This window comes from Zootoca vivipara, chromosome 9, assembly GCF_965207765.1.
Source record: "Zootoca vivipara chromosome 9, rZooViv2.hap1.1, whole genome shotgun sequence".
Lineage (NCBI taxonomy): Eukaryota > Metazoa > Chordata > Lepidosauria > Squamata > Lacertidae > Zootoca > Zootoca vivipara.
Genome location: NC_142592.1, coordinates 53,728,843 through 53,753,038, shown reverse-complemented (window position 1 = coordinate 53,753,038; position 24,196 = coordinate 53,728,843). Strand labels below are relative to the sequence as shown.

Genomic DNA, 24,196 nt, shown 5'->3' with positions numbered 1-24,196 from the left:
GGAATCTACAGTATTTAAAGGTGTACAATGTAGGCTGGATCATGCCCTTTTGACAACACATTTAAAGCACTTTTAAGGCACAATGGGGGGGGGGGAACCAAGATCATGGCCACTGGTCCCATCACCTCCTGGCAAATAGAAGGGGAAGAAATGGAGGCAGTGAGAGATTTTTACTTTCTTGGGCTCCTTGATCACTGCAGATGGTGACAGCAGTCACGAAATTAAAAGACGCCTGCTTCTTGGGAGAAAAGCAATGACAAACCTAGACAGCATCTTAAAAAGCAGAGACATCACCTTGCCGACAAAGGTCCGTATAGTTAAAGCAATGTTTTTCCCAGTAGTGATGTATGGAAGTGAGAGCTGGACCATAAAGAAGGCTGATTGCCAAAGAATTGATGCTTTTGAATTATGGTGCTGGAGGAGACTCTTGAGAGTCCCATGGACTGCAAGAAGATCAAACCTATCCATTCTGAAGGAAATGAGCCCCGAGTGCTCAGTGGAAGGACAGATCGTGAAGCTGAGGCTCCAATACTTTGGCCACCTCATGAGAAGAGAAGAATCCTAGGAGAAGGGGACGACAGAGGACGAGATGGTTGGACAGTGTTCTCGAAGCTGCGAACATGAGTTTGACCAAACTGCAGGAGGCAGTGGAAGACAGGAGTGCCTGGCGTGCTATGGTCCATGGGGTCACGAAGAGTCGGGCACGACTAAACGACTAAACAACAACAAGGCACAAGAATGTCACAATCCTTTGCCTACCTTACAACAACCCTTTGAGGTAGGTCACAACTTTCCCCATTTTATGTTCAGAGAACTGAGGGTAAGTGTTCATGCCCTGCCAGTGGTCATTCATAACAGAGCAATGTGCCAACCCCCATTCTCTCACATTCAAGTGAGGTCGCAATCTGCAACCACTTGTTGTGGAGGGGGCAGGAATCAGCTGGTGAGACTTAAAGGAATATGATCTAAGGATCAAATTCTGGTCATTTGCAAATAAAATTTGCATATGTTTTCAACTGATGATACAGTTTAATCCTTTTGTGCCAGGTTTTTTTTTGGGGGGGGGGGCGTTCTTAAGCAGTTATCCACAGAAAGCACATCTTGTATAAAAGTGGAGGGATTGCATTTGACTTCAATTGCAGGGGAAACCGCATAAGGCTTTCATCGAAGTAGAGGCTTTGTCATGTTCACAGTATTACCAATGATTTGTCAGAGGCATGGAGAAATTCAAATTTCCAGGAGTAAATTGAAAAAAATAAAATGGAAAAAGACTAGATCAGGCCAACAGCACACCAAATAAGCATTCGTAATAGGAGGTTAGGAAGAAAATATCCCCTAGAAGCAAGTGAATAATAATATATTCTCTTCAAATGAATACTTGGCTGCGGAAAAAGGGAGAGAGCTCTTTTGTGATTTTAAAGGGTCACAACCTCATAAAATTTTCAACTCTATTCTCACATCCTCATCACACTATGAATTTTAATTGCTATCGAACAAAATGCTATTAAAAGAGGTGAAGTAAAATGGCTACAAAATCCATTTCTCTTTTTACTTCCAGTCCCTCCCCCCAAAGGCATCAAATCATATTTTGGCCCATTACAATGTAAGCAATTTCCTTTTTAAGGAGGACATGGTGAATACAAATATGTGCCTTTGAGAAATAATAGGTAAGTATCATTTAATATCAAGTGCTAGACCCCCAACCATCACAAAACATTCCATGGTGACCTGAAGATCCCATAACCACCACAAAACTTCACATTCACTGATATGCATTATTTAGATAAACTGATCTCTCGCAAACCTTGACAAAATGCGAGCTGTTCGGCAGTGGAATTTGCTACCAAGGAGTGTGGTGGAGTCTCCTTCTTTGGAGGTCTTTAAGCAGAGGCTTGACAGGCATATGTCAAGAATGCTTTGATTGTGTTTCCTGCTTGGCAGGGGGTTGGACTGGATGACCCTTGTGGTCTCTTCCAACTCTATGATTCTATGATTCTATGAATATTAAGCACACACACATACAGGCTCCCAAGACCATCATCAACATCATCATCATACAACATGTACAGCAGCGCCATAGCTGCTTTCCTTTAGCAGAGCATACCATATTAACAGCAAATGTTTGACCCTCCATTGCTGGTCATAGGCAGTGGAAGATCAAATTCTGCAGAATGCCAATGAAGCCCCAAGAGGCAGAGCACCACCTCTTGGGACGGAAAGGTGCTGTGGCATGATCTGCCCAAACAAGTTGGTTCTGGTTTCTCAAACAAGTTCAGCAGACTAAACTTTGTGGGTCAATTGTGTGATCTATTCTAGGCTATAGTACCAGCCTGCCTAAATGTTGTCAGATGAACCATAAAGTCAATCTGAATCCACTACAGGCACCTGGCACCCATGAGGCACTTATGAGGACAGATTTGATAACCCCAAGCATGCCATCAGGAAGCGCCAGATACTACAACTATCTGTGGCACCACTGACGTTCTTGTAAATAAACACTGAGAATCAAACATTTCATGGGCATGAATACTTATAGGGATTATTAAAGGTAAAGGTAAAGGTAAAGGGACCCCTAACTGTTAGGTCCAGTCATGGACGACTCTGGGGTTGCAGTTCTCATCTCACTTTACTGACCGAGGGAGCCGGCGTACAGCTTCTGGGTCATGTGGCCAGCATGACAAAGCTGCTTCTGGCGAACCAGAGCAGCGCACGGAAATGCCTTCCAGCAGCACCTTAGAGACCAACTAAGTTTGTCATAGGTATGACCTTTCGTGTGCATGTACATATCTATGACAAACTTAGTTGGTCTCTAAGGTGCTGCTGGAAGGATTTTTTTTATTTTGTTTCGACTACGTCAGACCAACACGGCTACTTACCTGTAGCACGGAAATGCCGTTTACCTTCCCGCTGTAGTGGTACCTATTTATCTACTTGACGTGTTTTCGAACTGCTAGGTTGGCAGGAGCTGGGACCGAGCAACGGGAGCTCACCCCATCACGGGGATTCGAACCGCCGTCCTTTGGCAAGCCCTAGGTTCTGTGGTTTAACCCACAGCACCACCCACATAACCTCATTCCTTTGTGTGCTCTTGGGACAAAACTGTGATAGCTAGATAAGCAAGCAGTTTTCTAGCACCGTTGGCTAACATCAAAGTTGCAATGTTAGGATTAAGTCGCTGCTACCATATAAATTTGTGCCTTCTTACGACAATCACAGTTGCAAAATCCATGGATCCTGTACAAGAGGGAAAGTTCCCAGGACTGATAAAATGGGGGGGGGGGGATGACTTAAGCACATTCACCAGGAAACAATAACTGAGCGCTTCTGTAATTTGCTCATTGTGATATGGGCATTTAATGGGGACACTCTGAAACTACACTAGCAATACCGAAGAAACCAACTATTGTTTTCAGCAGGGGAGTTTTCTGAGAAACAAGTTCTTTCAAAGCTAGGAGATAAGAACTCTTTTTAAAAAGCAGAACACCAGCCTTGAGTGTCAAGGCAATGCATCTAGCATTGTACCTTCTCTAGTACCTTCTCCTGAACATTCACCAATACAGTAGTGCCTCGCAAGACGAATTTAATTCGTTCCGCGAGTCACTTCGTTTTGTGAAAAATTTGTCTTGCGAACCGCGGTTTCCCATAGGAATGCATTGAAATTTCTTTTTTTGCCCATAGGAACGCATTAATTAAATTTCAATGCATTGCTATGGGAAACCGCGATTCACAAGACGAATTTTTCGCAAAACGAATTCATCTTGTGAAAAATTCGTCTTGCAGGGCATTCGTCTTGCAAGGTACCACTGTATGTGATACAGCTACTGTATTGTTATTTAAGCAGAATCTTAGCAGCTAGGGAGATAAGGCAGATGTAATGCAAGTCTGAACCTGTTTATTTGGAAGCAAATCCTTCTGAAATCAGTGAAAGTTTGTTTAGTGTACTACAGCTATTGTGTTAATGTGAGTTTGTTTTTGTTTTGTTTTTGTTTTTTTAAAAAAAATTCATGCTCATCAATGCTAAGGAATATGGCAGAACCGGCAATTTGGTCCTGCTCTAGTCCAGAATTCCCCAACTTGGTTGTTGGACTACAACAAGCCAATGAAGCCAGCAATCAGGAGTGATGGGAGCTGTAGTCCAGGGGTCAGCAAGATTTATCTTGCCTGGGCTGGATCAGTCCTGCAGAGATCCCTCCGTGGGCTGGATTGTGCGCCCATGTTAGCGCACACGCTTGCAATTTTCAGCGTCTGTGCAGACACGATTTCCAGCGCCACAGAAGTGAGTCCCCGCGCCGCATTGCACTGGTTTAGCGCAGCACGTGAGCAGGCAGCTCAGTTCAGGGGTGGCTCGTAGGCCGGTCAAATGACCTCCACGGGCCATTTCCGGCCCATGGGCCTAAGGTTGCTGACCCCTGCTGTAGTCCAACAACATCTGGAGAGCACCAGGTTGGGGAAGGCTAATCTAATAAAAGCTAAGCACTTTAAAATCTTACCGGCTTGCTATTTAACATTTCAGGATGTTGCCTGGCTAACCTGCAAAACCTGGAAGAATAATTGAGGAAACGTTTTAAATTTTAATTATTAATAGCTCCTTACTCCATTCCAGGGCACCCACATTTACTGGTTTTCCAAATAATTGCAAGACAAGAGTGGACAGTTTGCAGAGATCAAAGAGAACCATGGATATTGAAATGCAACCAGTTGCCAATATGTACCCTGGTTTTATGGCAAAGAAAGTTGCATCATCTGGGCTCAGGAGTTTGAGCCTCTGCTCTGCCATCTAAACTTAACTCAAGAGATCCATGATGGGACCTCATGACATTTTCGTTTCTCCTTCTCCTCCTGTTTTAATTAAATACAGCCATGGGGGCTGTCAGTTTGATTGGAGCAGCAGTGCCGGCATGTGTGTGCGCATGCGTTTAAGCCTTCCCTCTCCCCCCTCCCCCAGCTAGTTTTTTTAATAATAAAAAAATCACATACCAAATCCCTCCCAGTCAAAACTCCCTCGCTTGAGGTTGTTGTATTCTAGGTGAGAGTGGGGAGAATAGGAATACCTGTAGCCTAGGGCAAAGTGAATTTGTTTGGGAAACCAGCATGAGAGTAAGGGTTAAGCAGCTCCTCCCCAAGTCAAACTGGCCACCCTCCCAATCAGCATTTAATTAAAAAAAGAAAGAAATCAAAACCTTTTCTTGAATACCGGAGGGATGCAATGCAAGCTTTTATACAAGATTTTTTTCCCCCAAAAGCACAAGAGTACAATTTAAAATATGAGAATTTGTAAATTTGGGAGACAGTCACAGATCTTCCACACAACATGTAACTTGGCCCTGAAACTCAGGTCTAACAACATCCAACTGCTATGTAAAGGCTTCTAGCCACTTCACTGCTTCTTTTCCAGAATTTGGTAGAGACTGTCACACCGTCCTCTGCATTTACATGCACATAATTTTTTTATTAAAAGATGTTTCATTCGGAAAAGAAGGCCAAAGAAAGCTTTAAAGGACCACTACATACCTATGGGTACATTGCCCCCAACCACACTGGTTAGATATCCTCGTCTTATTCTAATTCAATACCTGAGACTTAAGAGCAGAGGTGGAAACAAAATCCAAGAAATGAATATTGTGCTTGGCAAGAGACGAAATTGCTGCTAAAGAAAGTTCTCAATAATGTTATACGTCCCTACTCTCATTATTTGCTCAACCATTTTATTACCAGGCTACCCCTTGGAGCAAAATTATAAACAAGAGAGGGGAATCATTCTTGCTTTGCAGTGGCTACAAATTCTTGTTTGAGGAGAGTGCCGCAAGACTGTGTTGTTAGAAATAAAACAAAAGAGATCATTGATCGCTATTCAGTCATTTTGTGAGCAGTCATATTTAGCCCCCTCAATACTCTAGGCCTGTATCAGTTTTCGGAGCAGAGCATACCTCCCTTTTCCTGGGGGAACCTTGGAACAACAAACAAGATCTATCCATTTTCAACCCAACATAGAAATTAGCTGCCATGCACATTTTTCATTTTAGATTTAAGTTCCAGTTCTCTGTCAATCTGAGGCACGGACCATTTTCTCCCAAGGAAATTTAGGACCCAGCAATCAAGAGCTGAAAGCAATAGCTCCTGGCTCCCAGAGGCATAGTAAGCTCTGAGGAGGGGGGACGGGAAGGGGGCAGATTATTTCCCAAAGTGTGTGAAGGAATGTCCCTCTAGGCTAAACTTTCTTGTGTAACACAGAATCATACAGTTAGGAGGGATCTCAAATGTCACCCTCTGCCAATGCAGGAAATCCACAGCCACAGCATCCCTGACAGGTGAGATCAGGTGCCCAAGGTGGACCGCCACAATGGAAGCTAAGAACAGACAGGGGCAGTTGCCCAATGCAGTGATGGATCAATACTATTGTTGCCCAAGACTCTTATTTTCCTGCAGGGTCTTCTCCCTTCCATGGGCGTGAATCTTCTTTCTGGTGGCAACTAACCAGACAAGCTAATCACCAAGTCTCACGATACAATATGGAAAAGATCTGACGTGTACTTTTTGTAAACTAGGGATGCAAGCTTTAAATCGATAGATTAAACATCTAAAGATTTAATTGATTAACCCATTTGAAGCAAGTTAAAGGCGCTCTTGCTCATTAACAAATAGCATGTTAGTGCAATAGACCATGAAAGGGAAAATATTACAGATCTAACACTAAGTGGAAGCTTAGTGCTTTCTTCAGTATAGGGGTCTGCAAGAAAACACTGGAGTGTGGATATTCAGGGCCCTTTTCCAGGGTACTTACTCTATGCTATCCTCCCTTCCCAGTTTTCAATTATCTCCCTCCTCCCAAATAGTCAGTTCACATTCCATGCCTACTTCGCATGCCAATTCCTCACTGGACTGTTCTGGTGCCAAGTCTTTTGTACTTCTGCAAACCTTGGACTGCTTTTAGCCTCTTGGTCAGCAGTGGTACATGAGATGAGGGGGAGGGTGGAGCATCCTGTCATCGGCTGTGATATCGCTCTCTGGGTCAGAGATGGGGCAGCAACAAAGGGTTGGTGGCAGCCCACAAGTGCATGCACACTCATGCTACAAACAGCAATTTCCTCTCCCCATCCTTGTTCTGGTGAGCAGCCGTGCCCCTTCACATTCCACCACTGCTATTACCTCCCTCCTGTGAATGGGCGGTGTGGTTTTGGTTACATAAATACCAGCACAGTGTACACTATTAGTATATGCAATGTCAACATTAATGAGGTTTTATTTCTCTCTCTCTTTCTCTCTCATTTTCGTATACATCTCTGTTTCTTCATCTGACACATGTCTTCATACCTCTGCTGAGACAACGTGTTCTGTTCTCATTCCATATGACAGAAACACAAACGAGTTTTTTTAAAAAAACAAACTAGCCCTTCAACTTTAGTCACACGGATTTAGCAACTCATCTACTGATTAAATCAATTCGAATTTGTGAGATAAGCATAACATTATTTTGTACACACTGGGGAGCATTCAACATCGCCCAATTTCTCCTGATCAAGACAGTGGTTTTCAATATGCACTCTGGGGAACTGTAGATGCCCTGAATATAATAATAATAATAATAATAATAATAATAATAATAATAATAATAATAATAATAATAATAATAATTTATTATTTATACCCCGCCCATCTGGCTGGGTTTCCCCAGCCACTCTGGGTGGCTTCCAACAGAAAAATAAAATAAAATAATCAATTAAACATTAAAAGCCTCCCTAAACAGGGCTGCCTTCAGATGTCTTCTAAAAATCTGGTAGCTGTTTTTCTCTTTGACATCTGATGCGAGGGCGTTCCACAGGGCGGGCACCACTACCAAGAAGGCCCTCTGCCTGGTTCCCTGCAACTTGGCTTCTCGCAACGAGGGAACCGCCAGAAGGCCCTCGGTACTGGACCTCAGTGTCCGGGCAGAACGATGGGGGTGGAGACGCTCCTTCAGGTATACTGGGGCGAGGCCAGTTAGGGCTTTAAAGGTCAGCACCAACACTTTGAATTGAATTTGAAGGTCAGCACCAACACTTTGAAAGCTTATAATGGGTTCCCTGGTTTTGTTTTAAAAAAAATCAATAATGGCAGACACGTTTCCCCTCAAAGGGAGCTTTGCCAGCGTCCAAAGCTACAGATCACCCCAACAATGAGAGCATTGGATGTGCCTCACTGTCATTTTCAGCCATCTTAGTCAGTGCCTCACATGAACTGAAAGCCAAACAAGATGGGACACAAATCAAACAACTGTGTGATAATTGTTTTTAAAAGTAAATTGCAGGTGCAGAGCCCTCAATCTAAATCAAGACCCTAAAATTGGGTTTTTATTGAGTGTTCTCTGCAAAGTTATACATTGCAACAGCATTACCCCTACAATTTGTATTGTGGGGGGTGGGGAGAGCATCAATTTACCCCACTGGGAACATTTTTGAATGTAGATGCAAGGTCCCCAATCCAGACTGGGACCATAAGAGAACAAAGGGGTAAAGCCTCCCCTACGTACCCCTCCAATTCCAGGATCCCACTGTAAATGGGGAGACTGTGCCTGCAATTTATTTTTAAAAAGTCATTCACACAATTGCTAATTGTGTGATTGGCAAGTCATCCGCTTTGGCTCCGTGTGCACACCAGAAAACAAGTCCAGAATCCTCTGGCTTTCCATGAAAAGAAGTTCAAGAATTCCTTGGCAAATTAAAATGTTCCCTAAAGCTAAAAATGTTGAAAGACACTGCTCTAAGAGATAATAGGCCACATTTTCCACTTTCCCAGAATGGTGTGCATTTTGCTTGTTCTTTAAGAGTATCTCTCTAGATGGTGTCTACCCAACAAAATGCCTGTCTTCATTCATTAAAATGTGAGGCTAGCTCTCATTCTGTGGCTTAATCTGACATCTCCAGTATCCTCCTTCTTTTTAATGTTGAACTAAGAAAAACGTGTGACTCAAACGCTTTATATCCAACCTAAATAGCTGAAATTCCCAGGAATCCAAATTACAGTAAGACAATGGACTAGGTATCACATCTAGTACCGTACATTTTGAAGCAGAAAGCAATTGTTTACCAAAGCTCATTTCTCCCACCCCAAATTTCACTCTAAACTACAGTCAGTTTTTCTAAGAATAATAGACCCAATACAGGCTGAAGTAATGGATCTAGATAGAAGTCCAAGATTTTTCTTTCTTTCCCAGTTCTATCTAATGTTTACAAATAAAGAAGACAACATTTCATCTCTATAGCAGTATCTAGGAAGATACCATTTTGACCAGACTTTGGGTCAGCTCATGGCATAGCTGCCAAGTTTTCCCTTTTCTCACGAGGAAGCCTATTCAGCATAAGGGAATTTCCCTTAAAAAAAGGGGGTAACTTGGCAGCTATGGCTCATGGTCACAGCAGTATCCACACTGGGCCTATACATCGCTGTGATTGGTGTAATTGTGGCACCTTGAGAAAGGGCTTTTGTTACTGTACAAGCAACAAGGACCACATACCAATATACAATCCTTCCATGAAGTCACTAACAGTCACAATCAAGCTGTTTGAAAATCACTGCCAGCATAGCAACTCTTTCAGTAAAGCTCGACCTTGGTTTTTAAATATCATAATTGAGAGTGTCATTTCAAAAGAATTAAATGCGTGAAAATTACCTAGGCATATACAGGACGCGCTCGGCCACAACAAATCCCACCCTGAAGAAGAGGTTGCTAGCCGGTATGAAGGGGAAAACCAGGAACAACAGGCCAACTAGAACTTCTCTGTGTTCCAGTTTCTGCAACGAAACAATAATTAGAGACAAATGAGTGAAAACGAATGCCAAGTTCAGAGAAGATCATAGTTCCAATTCTAACGTAACAATATTCATACTTTTCATCATTTCATCTTATTATGGCACTTAAACTATGTGCTTTAACAACAACAGCAAAACTTAAGAGATTGTATTGCCCTGTATAGCATCCAAGAACTGGTTCACAGCTAAAACTTTGAGGTCCAAGCTAAACATTAAATGACCTCTTTATATTAGCCTTCCACACACATTCTGAAAATGGCAAAGGGACATGGAAATGATCATATAATATAATGAGTATTTTTCCTACTACACGTTATTGGGGATAAGTGAGAGAAGGCAAAGCTGGTGATGCCCAAGAATTTCCCTAATGTATAATGTGTCACTAAACTATGCCAACTTGTTTTTACTTATCTTTTTTTTTAAATAATTTTTATTGGATTTTTATACAGACAAAACAAACAAGACATACAGTATATTTTCTGTCCGTTCAAATACCCCCCACCCACGAGTCCACCTCTGCCACCTGTGGCACCCGCTGGTGTTGAGAATCAAAGGGGTCCATTATAAGACTGGGTTTGACCTCCCAGTCTCATCTTATCTTATTCACCTTAAACCAGTGGGTTATTGTTATTCCAATTTTACAGATGGAAAAATGAAGCAGAGGGATTACAGTTTGCATAAGGTTTATCAGTGTTTCTGTGGCTGAGCTGGGATTGGAACATGGACCTACCAGATCTAAGTGTGCTACTGGGCCCATTCACAAGCAGCGATAAGAATATTGTCCAAACTAGGCCAACATGTTGCTCCAACCCTAAGTTTCTCAAGGGGAGACTAAAGGCTAGGAAATAACATTACCATAATATTCTACAACGGGAGGGGAAATCTGAGGTACTGAAAGAAGAAATCTAATTGCCCTGTCCAGAACTGGGCTAGAACATTTACCAATTCTCTTAAGCACAGTCAGCTGCTTAATGATCTCAGCTAATTGTTTAATGATCACAGCTAGTGACCACCTTCTCACTAAGCCAAAAGCGTTGAGATGTACCAGCAGCAAGCTTCCTTAGGAATTTCAAAGCCTGCCGAAATAGGTCATTTGTTCAGCAGTTCCTACCCAACAGCCATTTCTTGCAACATTTAGGCTTTTCCTCTGAGAACTCCATTCCACCCACAGCAGCAAACATCCATATTTGATGCCTAATAAAACTAAGTAGATGTAACAAGGAACTGCTAAGAGGCTAGAAACATGAAAAATGCACGGGTGTTATTTTTATGGCCACTTTTCAGTCTATAGTGCACTGGAGCATTTTACAGCACTCAAATTCTAAGAAATATTGCCTCACAGGCACAAGCACACACACACTCATATTAAATACACATGTGCGCATGCACATACACAATAGTGGCAGCACCAGTGCCTCAATATCCAAATAACCTACACAATTACATTGAGGCCCCGTTCACTTTCAGCCGGCTAAATGACCATGCCATTTCTTAAAGAATCATGGGAATTGTAGTTCAGGATAGGAACTAAGAACTCCCTGCAAGGCCCAATTTCAACATGATGGGATGTAGACAAGAACTTACCCATTGCACCTCATTTAAAGTAACCCCTTACGTGCTATGCATGCAATATTGGCACACTAGTGCAGCAAACCGTCTGGTTCAGGGATCTCTGGTATGCTAAGACTGCATGAAAAGGCAAAGCAACACTGGGACAGGTAAGTTCCTCTACCCTGCCGAAATCTGGTCGTTTTAGGCACTGCTTCTTGGATTATGGTTGGTTCGCAGAGCAGGCAATTTAAGTATGTGGTGTAAACATGCTCTTAACAGAACCCCAAACTCTCACCTTTGCCCTGTTTCCGAAAAGCATTTTGGGGCAACTTTTACACAACCACTTATGTGTGTGATGGTTGACTTTCAGCAGACTTTGTGATCGCTTAGGCATGTACAATAATTGGAAATGGGGGTGGGGGGGGAAGCAATGGAAGTAGACAAAAGAGATTATATATTAATCTAATGCATTTTAGACCCTTCTGGTCCTTTGGGGAAATCTAAAATCAATTTAAAATACTGTATTTTTAATTTGCAGAACTGAATATACTATACAGTGGTACCTCTGGTTGTGGACATGATCCGTTCCGGGGTGCCATTCGCACCCCGAAAAGTCTGCAACCAGAGTGGCGGTTCTGCGCACACGCAAAGCGTGATAGAGCACTTCTGCACATGCGTGAACTGTGCAAAACGCTTCCGCGCGTGCGGCAAAACCCGGAAGTAAACACTTCTGAGTTTGCTGTGTTTGCAAGCTGAAAAGACGCAACCTGAAGCGGATGCAACATGAGGTATGACTGCACTATAGTAGTAGTAGTAGTAGTAGTAGTAGTAGTATACTTACTATACTATACTATTGTTATAGGATTGGGGGATTAATTTGGATGACGCTCATGGGTCCCAACCCAGGCTGTGGTTTTGCAGCTACAAAATGGGAGTCTGAAATGGTCGAAGCAGTTTGCATCTCTAGTTCCCAGACCCAGCAACTGCTTTCAAAGATTCCAGAACAGAAAAGGCACACTCCATGTTATGGCCATCTAAAAATGACACCAGCCACCAGACTATTTTCACCTTTTGCCACTCAACTTCATTGACAAATTCTAAATTCTAGTATTATCATTGGGGGGGGGCACGATCTTGTCTATGCTCTCCATACCTTTTTGAATTATATCAGTGGCAGAGCACGGTCTTTCCATGCACAAGATCCCAGCTGCAGTCCTGGCAACTCCAGTTACAAAGGTTCTGAGTGGCAATATGAATGGCTGCAATTCTTGAGATCTGTTGTCAGGCATGGCTGACAATAATAGGATAGAGAAGCCTTCAGTCTTACCCGGTACAAAGACAGTTCCTTATACATTCAGTATTCAAACTACAAGTCAGAAGTGAAATTTTAACAGGAAATTTTTCAACAATGGCCTTTCATCAACCTTTTCATCCTTTTTAAGACACAGATGGGGCTGAGTGTGTGTTAATCAGAGCCTAATCTTCATTTTTGGGTACAGGCTTTTCCCCTCCTCCCTTTTGTTCCTAGCAAGTCTGTGAAGAATTGGTTTGATTCTATCCACTTAATCCTACAAGCTCTTGTAGATTTTTGCTGAACAAATGCAGACAATGACATAATAAGATATATTCAGAAATAAAACTCTAAAGACAAACTGAGTCTTTTTTTTAAAAAAAGGAATTGGCCTTTATAGCCTTTTTCTTTCGAAGACACTAGATTGCTCCCGTGTGCAGAAAAAAATGATGCAAGAACATGCTCACCACCTCTCTCTTTTTCTTTTTTTTAACAGATTACAAATAGCAAATAAAAAGGGAAAGTCAAACTAGGAAGGAGAACCGGGGTTAAAATGCTTTTACCATACAAATTGTTAACACAGATACTTTCCTAGCTCTTTTATTTGTGGAAATATAAGAAATCACATGCAGATGGTATTCTGCCTATCGAAACGTGGGACTTATTGTGTTCGTTTTACTGGTTACAATGCTAGCGCTTTTGTCCTGATTCCTAACGTTCCTTTTTTGCTGCAGTACCTGTTGCATTTTGGAACCGTGGCTTTTTTATCAATATGTTGCCGTGTTGCACAAAAATTTAAACAGTGGGAAAGAACTGCATGCCAGGAAACCACCCCAAATTTCATTACATGAAATTAGAACACAATATACCCATAATTCTTCCAAGTTAACCAAGTTGCAAAAGAATTTGTTTCTTTCTTCTGGAAACAACACAGAAATGAGCCCTGAACTTCCATTAGATTTCCAGAAGTGGCTTTTATGCTGTGTGAAAGGTCACATGGAAATTAACAGGTAAGAAAATGTCGGGAAAATGAAATAACGTGCTGTCCCAATGCAGCCCAAGCAGCAATCTAATTAAATAGCTATAAAGTTATGCACTACTCAGTGGTCTGAAGATCTCATTGCTTTTCTACATTTTAACACATGGCTTATAATAGCTTATATATCTGATTGGGCATATGGACAGTGTATATTAATTTATACATTTAAGTTATTGTTAATGTCAGCAGGCAATGTTCAAGCTATATGTGTCTTTTGCTTTATCTTATTCGGGGAACAAGTTGGCAAAACCACATTAACATAGTGCCAGCTTATACTTATGGGACCCAGGTGGTGCTGTAGTTAAACCACTGAGCCTAGGGCTTGCCGATCAGAAGGTCGGCGGTTCGAATCCCTGTGACGGGGTGAGCTCCCGTTGCTTGGTCCCAGCTCCTGCCAACCTAGCAGTTCGAAAGCACGTCAAAATGCAAGTAGATAAATAGGAACTGCTACAGCGCGAAAGTAAACGGCGTTTCCATGTGCTGCTCTGGTTTGCCAGAAGCGGCTTTGTCATGCTGGCCACATGACCTGGAAGTTATACGCCGGCTCCCTCGGCCAATAATGTGAGATGAGCGCGCAACCCCAGAGTCGGTCACGACTGGACCTAATGGTCAGGGGTCCCTTTACCTTTACCTTTATACTTATAAAAGAAGAATACCCAGTGCTAGCTTCGATTTTGTAAATAGATATATAGATTCTACAGAAGTTATTAAGGACCAAACATGACAGACAACAGTTGTGGAATGTGTTTGCATTTGTGTCCATCTTTGCAATTTTGGGCAAATGAGAAGCAGGGCCATATAGGACTGCTTATACAGTGGTACCTCTACTTACAAATTTTTCTACTTACAAATGGAGCTCCGTCCGCCATCTTGGATGCGGTTTAGATAGGGTTGCTTCGACTTACGAATTTTTCCTCCCAATGCATTCCTATGGGATTTGACTTACAAATTTTTTCGACTTACAAATGTGTGTTCAGAACGCATTAAATTCATAAGTAGAGGTACCACTGTATATGGAGCCCTGAGGAATGGTTTAACTTTAAACACATCCTTTCATGCTCTCCCTTCCAAAAAGAAAAGGTATTTTAATCCAATCCTGTAGGACTGTTGATCTAGACTCATACGAGGAGATGAGCCTGTAGCTGCTTCAGCGTTTGCTACTCCTTAAGGAGTTAAAATTCACAATTTTAAAAGCTCAGTTAATCTCCTTAGTGTTTCCTGTGCTCCTGTAAGTCAGTTAACAGGGCAGGCGAGCAGTTTATGCAGGGAAGGAGGGAGGGAGATATTCTTTTAGCCAGCCCCAGGGTCTCTTGACTTATTGCTTTCTCTTCCTGAAGCAAATGCTAATGCAATAGTCATAGAAAACCTCATTGCCAAAGCACCAGGAACATCAATAGTGACCTTAGCAGGGGTGTCAGGAAATTCAGCAAGCCCTGAGGAAAATCAAGGAAGGATTGATTCAAAATGGGTCTTTTATGAAAATGAAGGCATTTCCCAGAGAGTAAAATGCAAGAAGTCAATAAACAGCCCTGCTCACCTCTTAGGTCTTTGGTGCATGGGGGGGGGGATAAAAATTGTTTCGGAAGGAAGAGAAAGATATGTGCTTCCAAAACCTTGTCCGTTTTGGCCCCTAGGAAGTGCCCTTGCCGTCAAGAAACCGTAGACAGCCATTTGTAGATGAAAAGCCAACTGTAGCAAGGTATGCAAGACCTTTATTCACACAGACTTGAAATGGTGAACAGCATCCTTAGCTGCTTTTGTAACAGGCGCTAATTCATTTGCTGCTAGGTCACCTTCCGACGCAGATGTTCAGTTCACATACAGATGTAGAACAACTTAATAGAAAGCAATTTGATTACAACTTAATGCAAACCAATTTGATTAGACACTTAGTATAAACCAGTTAGACTACAAAAACAACTGAAAAAGCACTATTTCCAAATGCTAGACAAAAGAAACATGTTTCTTCTACATGTCTCCAAGACCAGGCCAGAAAACAGTTGTAAAATGCAATGCAGTGGAACAGCCAGATACCACACCTCTACACTCAAGGGAGAGAACTGCACAGGTGTGGAATGGGGTGAAGTGAGGGACATGAGAATAGCTCTTCTGTTCTGTCTCTGGTGTTGGAAGAATTCATGGGAACTGGAGGAAACGATGTATTGCAGGCTAACAGGTTGAAATGAGTACCATCTCCTCCCATGAATGCTCAGCCTACTCAGGAGCCTTTGGTGGGGGACTTTATAAAAAGCTTTTTGAAAGCCTAGGTACCTACATAATGTTGACTGGATCACTACTATGTAGGTGCTTGTAGACACTCTCCAAGAGCTCTAAGTTTATTGAAACAAGAGTTCAGGGCCATCTTAAGCACACCTGGTACCCTGGTGCGACGGATCCATCCGGCACCCCGCCCCGCCCCGTTTCCCAGCGCGGCGGGCGGGCGCCACGCACAGCGCAGCTGCACCGCCCAGCCTGCCGTAGGGCCGGCCCTGGGCCAGGGGGCGCTGCCCGCCCCCTGTTGCGATGCCCCTGCGAGCAGCGGAGGCGGCCCCAGGCTCGCACACCTCCGGAGAGAGGCTTGAAGCCGCTGAACAGCTGAGACCCGGGCCTAGAGACGGCCCTGCATGAGTTATCCTTACAGAAGCCATGCTGGTTTTCTTTGAGCAAGACCTGAAGGCTTGGCCATTCTAGATGATCCTTGTGGTCCCTTTCCAACTCTACAGTTCTATGATTCTATCTTTAATGCTTTCCACCAGCTTTCCCAAAACAAATGTTATGCTAGCCAGCTTGTAATTTCCTGGATCTCTTTTTAAGAATTTGGTGTTGCACTGGTCTTTTTCCAGTCCTTGGGTATGGGGGCTGGTTTTAGGGACAAGTTACACATTTTTGTTAGAACATCAACAATTTAACATCTCACGCTCAGTTTGTACCTGGATATTTGTCACTTTTTAATTTCCCAGCAATGCCTAGAACTTTGTCGCTTGTCACCAATGCAGGCGGTGACCATTTTGCACAGGGGTTCCATTCCTGGCCCCCGCGCACATCGGCAGAGTGCGCATAAGCCTGTTGCTGCCCCATTCTGCCTTCTTCCGGGTCCAAAAGGACCCGCCCATCAGCAGTTGCGCATCAACTGGACGCACTCAAAATGGTTGCAGCTCCTCTATTTCCCTGTTCCCTAGTTTCCATCCTGAGAAAGTTGGCTCAAGCACAAAGAATCTGCCCTACATAAACAAACAAAGAAAGAAAGACATATATTTTATCACAGATTATTCCAAACTTTTTACCTAATTAAATATGAATATTTTTGAAAGGGCGAAGAATGACTATTCTTGAAATATCTTTTTGCTTCTTATGAACTGGAAAGAAATGATATATCCTCTGGCAAGGACCATGACCCACAAGCAGGAAACAAAAAGAACTTATGGGAACTGGTTTAATTAGACTTTGCTGGATATTGGGAAATGAAAATTGTAATTCCTTCCTTCTTACGAGAAAGGATACATCAGAAGGATACCAAGGGAAAGCTAAAGAGCAGGAGCACTGCTAATTTCCTGAAACAAATAAGCTGATAATACTGGAGAGCTGCTCTTGCATTCTAGGCAACCTTCTCTCCAGTGAAACGGCACATGGCCCTATTCCAAGAGTACCGTAAGCAAAAGCAAGGCCTGAAAGAGCCACAAGGCGATAAACCTATATTCATTCTACATTAGAAATATAGAAGTATTCATCAAACAAAACTGAGCTGCCTGCCTTGGTAGTTTAAATGCCCTTTATCAGCACGGCACACACATTCCAACAATGCAATTACCCAAATCACAAGAGTCGACAACAAATTAGTCTCACTTAAAAATTCAATGATAACAAAATAATCAGACATATTGTGTAATCATATTCAATGTAACCTGTCTTCCGATTCAGTATGACACGAGGCACCATCTTCCCCTGGTGCTCTGCAGTTTATGCAAACCTGAGGAAGGGGATAGCATCTGGTTGCTGTTGGGCACCCAGACAGGAGCAGTCTACACAAGACCAGCTGCCCCAGCAACCAGATGCATATAACATAGCTGTCAAGTTCTCCCTTTTTTAAAGGGAAATTCCCTTATGCTGAATAGGCTTCCTCACGAGAAAAGGGAAAACTTGACAGCTATGCATATAACCCTGTTGCATGAATTTTACTGGAGGTACACAGCATATACAGTGGTACCTTGGTTTATGAACACAATTGGTTCCAGAAGTCTGTTCATAAACTGAAGCGTTCATAAACTGAAGCGAGCTTTCCCATTGAAAGTAATGGAAAGTGGATTAATCTGTTCCAGATGGTCCGCAGAGTACTTAAACTGAAGCGTTCATAAACTGAAGCGAACTTTCCCATTGAAAGTAATGGAAAGTGAATTAATCCGTTCCAGATGGGTCTGCGGTGTTTGTAAACCGAAAATTCGTAAACCGAGGTGTTCATAAACCGAGGTTCCACTGTACACTCTATGCATGCCTGGCCCAATAAACACTTTATAGGACACACACACACACACAGGGATATACTTCAGGTGCAACTTTGTCCTGGTCTAGCAAGGGTGAAAAATTTGCAAAGTCTGTGGGTAGATAATGAAAGATTTAATGGGGTGGGAGGGTGTAGAACTGTTCTAAATAATTTTGTACAGCACTGGATGGCTGGGTGCATCTTTATGTGAACGTAGGGGTATGCATTTCCAACTTGAGCCCTGCCTTTTCTGTGCAGCTGGTGGTTCATGACTAGAGCTGAACCAAGGCTACTGTACCCACTAAACTGAGATAAAATGTAAGGCTATCCTGAGTAGTTGGCATACTCCAACTACTGTTGGGATATGGTCCAACCGTATGACACAAACAGCGCCTCTCTCCATACATGCACGCACACGCACACGCACACATCCCTGGCCTAGAAAGCAATTGCAAACCTGGGAGTGTAAGAAAATGTATTCTATTTCTTGCTCTGAATGGCTATTACACCTAATGATGGCTGTACTACTTTTGGAAAACTAGTTGTTCAGAAACAAAACATATGCTCCAAACGTAACATTATACCATCTCTCTTAACCCAGTCTCTCATTCTTTGGGCCTCTGTACACTGGCTGGAAAACTGGATATAAGCTTCATCGGACCTGCTGCTTTGATTTTGTGGGGCAGAGGAAGGGAGGTTATATCTCTGCAAGGTTGACAGAATGAGACACATTGGTTAAGAGAGATGAAGCAATGTTTCATTTGGGGCTTTTGCTTTATTTTTGATCTATCAGTGGTTCAAAAGTGTCGTAATCATCATTTAGCCTACAGAAAGAAATAAAATCCATTTTCTTACCTTTTCCAGGTTGACAAGTGCTGTCTGGGTATTTTGTTTTAAGGGCAAAAGCAGTCCAGAGAACAAGTAGGTCCTTTGTTCTCAGAGCAGCAGCGTGCAATATTTCTGACTGCTGGCTGGTATTACTTCACCTATTCTGCATCTCTAGAGTGTTACAAAGCATTCATGATTAAATTCTCACACAGCTCATCTTTCTCCCCAGGTTCATTATCAACACACAGCTCTCAGCTTGTTTGTGGAAAAGTGGATAACCACCCTAAATCGTCAGCTCTGTACCAATATCCCCCCCCCCAAAAAAATTTATATATATGAAAAGCAGAACACTTGGTGACTTTTTGCTTCATGTACTGATTTGAGTCGTGATGGACAAGTTCAAAGTGACCCATGGCGAAAGCCATAGGAAATCTGATTATGATAGAAGAGGCAAGAGGAGTAAGGAAAAGAGGTGGAAGTAATCAGGAGCAGATGGAGACACAATGAATCCAAGGTTTCCCAATATACAAAGAGAAGCAACCCTTAAGTTCATGCATGTCACAATACTCACCCTCACCTCTTCTCCCTGCCCAGCTCCCCATTCCCAAAGCCCTCTATATCTCTCCTCTTTCCATTCTGCTACAAAGAAATCCCAGGTACAAGAGTCACCTGATATTTTGCCACTTCATACATTACATAGGTAAATTGTGGTGGGGTAAGGAGCAGAAGGGGTGTGCATGAATCAGAGCGGGTTGTCATGGGGAAAGGGCCGGACTCTCAATAAAGTGCTCAGACGCAGCACTTTAAATCACAGTCTTGTTCCTAGAAAACATGAGGCAAAAGGTAACTGCGAATGAGCCCGGGTTGTATGCGTAGAACTTGGGATCACATTCGCTCGCCTCAAACAAACGTTTTCTTACAATATGCACACTAGCTCTCCTGCTCACAAAGCCTGCCTCATCTGTATGAAGCCCAAACTTCGTTGCTTTGTGTGTGCTGATCCACTTCTTCCATTAAAATAAATGGGATAGACAGCCCACACTCAGTATGTTCAAGGAAAAACACCCAAAACTCTTGATCCTCAGTCTAGGTAAAGGTAAAGGTACCCCTGACCGTTAGGTCCAGTCACGGACGATTTTGGGGTTGCGCGTTCATCTTGCTCTATAGGCCGAGGGAGCCGGCATTTGTCTGCAGACAGCTTCCGGATCATGTGGCCAGCATGACTAAGCCGCTTCTGGCGAACCAGAGCAGCGCACGGATCCTCTACTCACCAGCAATTTCTCTTTTAAAACTGCTACCAATTGCGGGAGGCAGTGGAAGACAGGAGTGCCTGGCGTGCTCTGGTCCATAGGGTCATGAAGAGTCGGACACGACTAAACGACTAAACAACACCAACTGAATGGTTCACAATAGTCTAAAGACCTTCCCTGAGGTTGGGGGGGGCACAAAGGGAGACAAGAGTGCTTGATTCCTCCTCCCCATCCCACTAAACCTTGATTCACGCACAGGTAGAACAGGAATTCCAACTACAGCATCAGAGAGTTACATTCAAACCAATATGGTACAGCCTGTAAAGTAGCCCGTAACACTTATTATTTCATGTTCCCTTCAACCTAAGGTTCCAGGGCAGATTACAGCAATTAAAGAACAATATTAAAAACAGTTCAAAACAACATAAAATAACAGAAATAAGGTGGCTCCTAAGAATATACATCTCTCATGTCAAAAGCCACAGTAAAAAGAAACATCTTCAGCATTTGCCAGACGCACCACTGTGGGGAAGGAGTCCCACAACTTAGGGGGTGCTGAAGTACAATCAAGGGTGGTGGAACAACCAAGACTGAGATTAATCCTTGGTAAATAACATCTGACCAGGCCCAGATGGGTACGTAGAAAGAGAAACAGAATACTTATCTTTAGCATATTCAGGAACACTGCCTCCTCTGTTCTTTCAGGACAGAACTGTTTCTACATAATCAGTACACAAACAAATAAGTAGAGAAACACTTGTTTACCTTGAATGCTACTATGCAGTGCAGACCCAGCAGCAGCATCACTACTGCCATCAGAAGTGTGGCAAAATTCCTCATGTCCCAAATCGATTCAACCAAAGGGATACTCCCAACCTGCCAGTCATAGCACAGAGTAACGGGAGCCAGTAGAAGCCAGGCATTGAAGGCCAGGAGGTAGGAATAAGTAAGAAACCTACAAAATGAAATGTGAAGTTCAGTTACTAGCATGTTGCTCGTGGAGGGAAAGGCAGGATTCAGTTTCTCAAAGCATTGTGAACTGTCATCAGTAGGTGGAAAGGACACTGGTGCAAATCAGAGCCAAGTTTAATTTGCGGGACGAAAGAACAGTGAAAGAACATCCACAACTCTGCATTAATTTCCACACTCATTTACATACGGTAGTACCGTATCACATTAGATGAGCAGAGATGGGCAATATCTTTATTAGGACTAATCAAAATGCCACAAAATAGTGAGTAATGCTTTTTGAGTTTTCCAGAACACTTAATCATGTCGACTGTTACACAACCCTGCTTTGTGAAGCATCTAGGCCTAAGAAAGAGTTCAGGAGAACTGAAAAGCTTGCCTGCTATTCTGTGGCATCCTGGTTGATCCTAATAAAGGTGTTATCCAAATGTGACTTTTGAAGGGACCATTGCAGCTGCCTTTGCTTTTAATGTACATTCCTAATGGCATGCACTGGAGAAACCCAGCCAGGTGGGATCAGTGAGATATGATGGGCTGTTCTAATGAGCTGGTTGGGCCAAGGCAACTGATCAAGGCAAAACCACAGATTCAAGATACAAGCTCAGATATGTAAGCTCGGCTCCCAAAAGGTAGTAGAGTCAGGTAAGAGAAGTGTGGACAGACAAGAAGGTAGTGGGAGTTGGCAGGGCTGTAGAAAAGGCTAGGAGGATCCTGTACTTAAGCAGGAAGAGGCAGGGGCAGAGTTGGAGCAGAATCCATGCTGCTTTTTTCTTAACGCAGCCCATTAACAGAAAGGAGAAGGACAAGAAAGGCCCGAGAGAAAGCGTAGTGCAGCAAGGCAAGGAGCCAGTAAAGTTAATTGGACCTAAGAAGACTTACAGTATTGCACAAGGCTGCCGTGTCCCAGCAAGGGCTCCAGTAAAGCTCCCAGAAGACCCACAGACTAAAAATTCACTTGTGCAATAAAAGCCGACATAGTGCAGCAATTACTGCAGCTTTTGCCATCCCAGTGCCTTCCAGATGTTTTGGACTACAACACCCTTGAGCTGCAAGTCAACACTGTTGAGGGGGGGGGGTTGTAGTTCACAATATCTGAAAGGTATCAGGTTGGCAAAGGCTGGGTTACAATATTGGGCTAGGAGTTGAAATTCCTGCTCAGCCATGGAGCCAGTGACCATTTTCCAGCCTAGCGGATCTCCTAGGTTTGTTGTGCAGCTAAAACATGTGCGAGTGAGCGCACATGCACACGGGCGCCTGCACAATTTTGTACATCACTTTGAGCTCCTTGAAGGAATAATAATAATAATAATAATAATAATAATAATAATAATTTATTATTTATACCCCGCCCATCTGGCCGGGTTCCCCCAGCCACTCTGGGCGGCTTCCAACAAAACATTAAAATACAAAAATCCATCAAACATTAAAAGCTTCCCTAAACAGGGCTGCCTTAAGATGCCTTCTAAAGGTCTGGTAATTGTTGTTCTCTTTGACCTCTGGTGGGAGGGCATTCCACAGGGTGGGTGCCACTACCGAGAAGGCCCTCTGCCTGGTTCCCTGTAACTTAGATTCTCGTAGCGAGGGAACCGCCAGAAGGCCCTCGGCACTGGACCTCAGTGTCCGGGCAGAACGATGGGGCAGGAATGGCAGGATATAAATATATATAAGTATGTTAGTGTCCGATAACCCTGTGAGGTATAAGAAATGTTGGTCATATAATGGGGAAAACACCATTTTGTTTCTGAGGCTGTGATCTGATGAAAACTGCTTTTCTGCAGTCTGGTAGCATTTAGAAGCCAAGATGACTGAGAAGCCAATATCGGACTGTTAATCTCAGCATCAAACTCAGCTAATGTGGAAAACAACAACATAATGAGAGGTTCCCTTGAGGACCAGAGCTTCCAACATAACCCAGGCAACACGTAAGCAGCCCACAAGGATGCAGAGTCCAGACAGCTTAGCTGCTGACCCTCCAACTGTTCTTGTGAACTATTATGAGCAGGCAAAGGAAACTGACGTCCCCTCCCCATACCATGTGAGAACATTTATGAAGACGAATGATAAGCCCTATTTGTACAGCACTTTCAGCAGAAATGATACGTAACAACTAACGGCAGAAACACCAACCAAGAGGCTTGAAAATTGCTCTGTTCTGTCTTGGCACCACTTCTGATCCTTCCAAACATTCTGCCAGCACAGCCGCGTATTGTTTTCCAAATCCTAAAACACTCATCACATGTTGTGCATAGTTGGCTGGTTCACATCTCGGCTTATCACAACAGAAAATCTCTTGGCTATTTTGCTCGTTGTCAAATGCTGAAAGCTCTCATTAAATTTGCACGGTTTAGGGAGCATTCGCCAAACATGGCGGTGGGACTAAAGAGAGCACTTATTGATTCGCCGCAAGCCTCTTTTGAAAATGCAAGGATTCCATCTGTGACAGTTTTTAAAGCGTAACAATTTGGATCGCCTTCCCGTTTTAATAGCCTTGAATAATAGCTTGTCGCTTGTGTGTACCACAAAGCTAAGAGTGGCTGTGACAGCGGGCAGTAAACGTGAGGCCAAAGAATAAACGGCAGCATTTATTTTTTAAGTAATCAACAACGTCATATAGTACCTTTCATCAGTGGCTCTCAAAATGCTTTGCAAAAAGTATAAAGGACCTGCAAACACTAAAATAGCTAATGCTATTAATCAGCTTTCACAAAAGCAGTAAGATACACTTGTTATTCTATTAAGTAGTACATTGCCATTTATCCTCCCCAAAACCTGCTGTAGGTTAAGCTATCCCTTTCCATGGCCATGCTGACCAAGACTGGTGGAAGCTGAAGTCCAACATCAGGAAGGCTGCTGGGCAGCCCTCAGGGTTCTCAGGCAGAGAACTTTCCCATCATCTCCTACCTCATTCTTTTAGCTGGAGATGACAGGTATTAAGCCTCATGGCCATGGAGCCTGGTGCCCATTTGGACTGCTAGGGCAGAAAACAAGGAGGCTAAGGATTTGGG

The 24,196-nt window shown here is 43.2% G+C and overlaps 1 protein-coding gene across 2 annotated transcripts in view; it reads right to left on the bottom strand.

The window, feature by feature from the left end:
- The window catches only part of TMTC1 (transmembrane O-mannosyltransferase targeting cadherins 1), a 145,887-nt gene that overhangs the window by 58,270 nt on the left and 63,421 nt on the right, over positions 1-24,196 (bottom strand). For both annotated transcript variants that reach the window (XM_060279968.2, XM_035126789.3), the window contains exons 8-9: positions 20,988-21,177; positions 9,647-9,768 (exon numbers count right to left, since the gene is read on the bottom strand). In XM_060279968.2, coding sequence (XP_060135951.1) covers positions 9,647-9,768; positions 20,988-21,177 — 312 coding nt within the window. The remainder of the gene's footprint in view (positions 1-9,646; positions 9,769-20,987; positions 21,178-24,196) is intronic.